At 40.9% G+C, this 2,440-nt stretch overlaps 1 protein-coding gene across 1 annotated transcript in view; it reads left to right on the top strand.

The window, feature by feature from the left end:
• Nucleotides 1-2,440, top strand: part of LOC118322577 (myosin-11-like) — a 22,873-nt gene that overhangs the window by 10,758 nt on the left and 9,675 nt on the right. Inside the window, exons 14-17 of the mRNA XM_035654288.1 lie at nucleotides 379-552; nucleotides 815-929; nucleotides 1,025-1,212; nucleotides 1,301-1,422. Coding sequence (XP_035510181.1) covers nucleotides 379-552; nucleotides 815-929; nucleotides 1,025-1,212; nucleotides 1,301-1,422 — 599 coding nt within the window. The remainder of the gene's footprint in view (nucleotides 1-378; nucleotides 553-814; nucleotides 930-1,024; nucleotides 1,213-1,300; nucleotides 1,423-2,440) is intronic.

The following is a 2,440-nucleotide window of genomic DNA, read 5'->3' as shown; positions in this document are numbered from 1 at the left end:
ATGCTATATGCTAGGTTAATCTATGTTAAAAGACAACCAACATTTTGGTTGAAAGATAAAAGGTACGTATAGTCACATCTTAAATTAGCTAATGTTATTAAAAATGTAGCTAACCTAGCATAATTTTCAGATGTAATAGCTAGCTAACTCTCTACATCCCACATTTTGGAAGATATTGTTTTCAGATGTAACTAGCTAGCTAGACTCCTCTACATCCACATTTTGAAGATAAAATATGTGACATACTATAAAGTTGCATCTTTAGGTTGGCATGCTGCAACCATCTACTTAAGATACTTAAGATTAAGTCAAAAGAAATGTGAAAATGTTCCTTTATTCTTACACCTGATGCCTGATGTCCTTTCAATGTCCTTGCAGAACAACCCTCCAGGCATCCTGGCCCTGCTGGACGAGGAGTGCTGGTTCCCCAAAGCCACTGATGTTTCCTTCGTGGACAAGCTGCTGAACACCCACACTGGTCACGTGAAATTCTCCAAACCCAAACAACACAAAGACAAACTGATGTTCAGTGTTCTGCACTACGCCGGGAAGGTGAGGGTCACTGAAAACAGCTTTATATGAAGGATAAATAGTGCCAAAGTCTGACAGTAACGGTGGGTGAACTTAAGACATTTGATTCAGTTTTGATTCAGGCAACAATACCTCTTGGTTAGTAGGACCTACAGTTGGAACCAATGGACAGGCAGACAGTAAAAGTAAAAAGTATTTTAATAGGATTTAATCGTCAATAAGAAAAAAATCAGCCTCATAATTTGATCTTTCAACCAACCTGACTTTCCATTTACATTTCCAGGTCGACTATAATGCAGCTAACTGGCTGACTAAAAACATGGATCCTCTGAACGACAATGTGACCGCTCTGCTCAACAACTCCTCCAGCAACTTCATCCAGGACCTGTGGAAAGACGGTCAGTCCTCATCGGCCGGCTCCACATTTAACCTTTTCAACCCGATCGAACGTGATATAAATGTTATATCCTGTGTTTGTCCTCCGTGGTGGTAGCGGACCGAGTGGTGGGTCTGGACACCCTAACCAAGATGTCAGAGAGTTCGGTGCCCACTAAATCCAAGAAGGGCATGTTCCGAACGGTGGGTCAGCTGTACAAGGAGTCGCTGGGAAAACTGATGACCACGCTGCACAACACCCAGCCCAACTTCGTCCGCTGCATCATCCCCAACCACGAGAAGAGGGTAGGTCATGTTTCGAGAAACAAATTTGAGAAATAAGCTCCAGAGAGGAAGACTCTGCATGCGCTCAGTGACTGTTGGTCTGTTGCAGGCTGGGAAGATGGACTCCAACCTGGTGCTGGAGCAGCTCAGGTGTAACGGCGTGCTGGAGGGCATCCGGATCTGCAGACAGGGATTCCCAAACCGCATCGTGTTCCAGGAGTTTAGGCAGAGGTAAGAATACACTTTATATTAAGGTACATATACCACCATGGATTAGTAGCTGTTGCGATGCAGTAGTATCCTGATTTCTCCTAAGGGGGATATAAAGGAATATCTTATCTTAGATGAGTAGCATATTGGCACTTGCATGACCTTAATGGGCTTCGCTCAGTTTACACCTTTATAAGGTTTTAGTACCATAATAATACTAATTCTCCCTGAATAACACTTAATACAAAGCACTTTGGGTGGATCAGAAGCACCAAAAGGCTTTCTGGGGTTGACTCTGTGGGTTGCGTTTCCGTTCCAGGTCGCTCTGGTTGGTAAAGTGCTTTCTAACAAAATACTGCTTCCTCATTCTGAAAGTGAGACCTGAAACTTTAAGCTGTGACATGCTAAACAAATCTGTAAAGATTTCGAAGGTCAACCTGATTTTTCACCAGTTTTGTGCGTTAATACATATGAAGTAACCACATTTATAAAGTTTACTTGTATAAATTTAAAGTGTTACTTGACGAGAGGCGGATTACTGGCAGAAGCTGTCAGTTAAGATCATAATTCATGTACAAATACTTTCCCTTATTACTAATAGATGAGTAATTATACAACAATATAATTTCAGTCAGGAGTACTGCTCTAATGCGCTGGCACCTTAGACAAATAACATTAAGCCTGAAACAATAATCTAGGAGGGGTTATTGGGGAAAACTCTTAGTTAGACTGAGCTGAGTAGCTGGTCAATCAGGCATGTAATAAGTTCGTATTGATAGCATGACTAATTATTAGGGCCAATAAAGCTACTATAATTCCATGCCTGACAAGTATCTAGTTAATGTTCAGTATGTATACCTTGATATAAAAGCTGTCACAGAGTTGATGTATTATTATTCTTTGCAGGTATTCAATAACAATATTCATCAGTTCTGTTTGCACTACAGTATGCTAGTATTATGTTATTATTGGACATATTAAGACTGTGACATTAAACTGAAGCTTAAAGGGGACCTTGCCAACTTCCTTTCACTTAATC

The sequence above is a fragment of the Morone saxatilis genome, unplaced genomic scaffold, assembly GCF_004916995.1.
Source record: "Morone saxatilis isolate NCDOM2014 unplaced genomic scaffold, NCSU_SB_2.0 Contig14, whole genome shotgun sequence".
Classification (NCBI taxonomy): domain Eukaryota; kingdom Metazoa; phylum Chordata; class Actinopteri; family Moronidae; genus Morone; species Morone saxatilis.
Note: the sequence above shows the minus strand (reverse complement) of the source record. Positions and strands in the feature narration are given on the sequence as shown.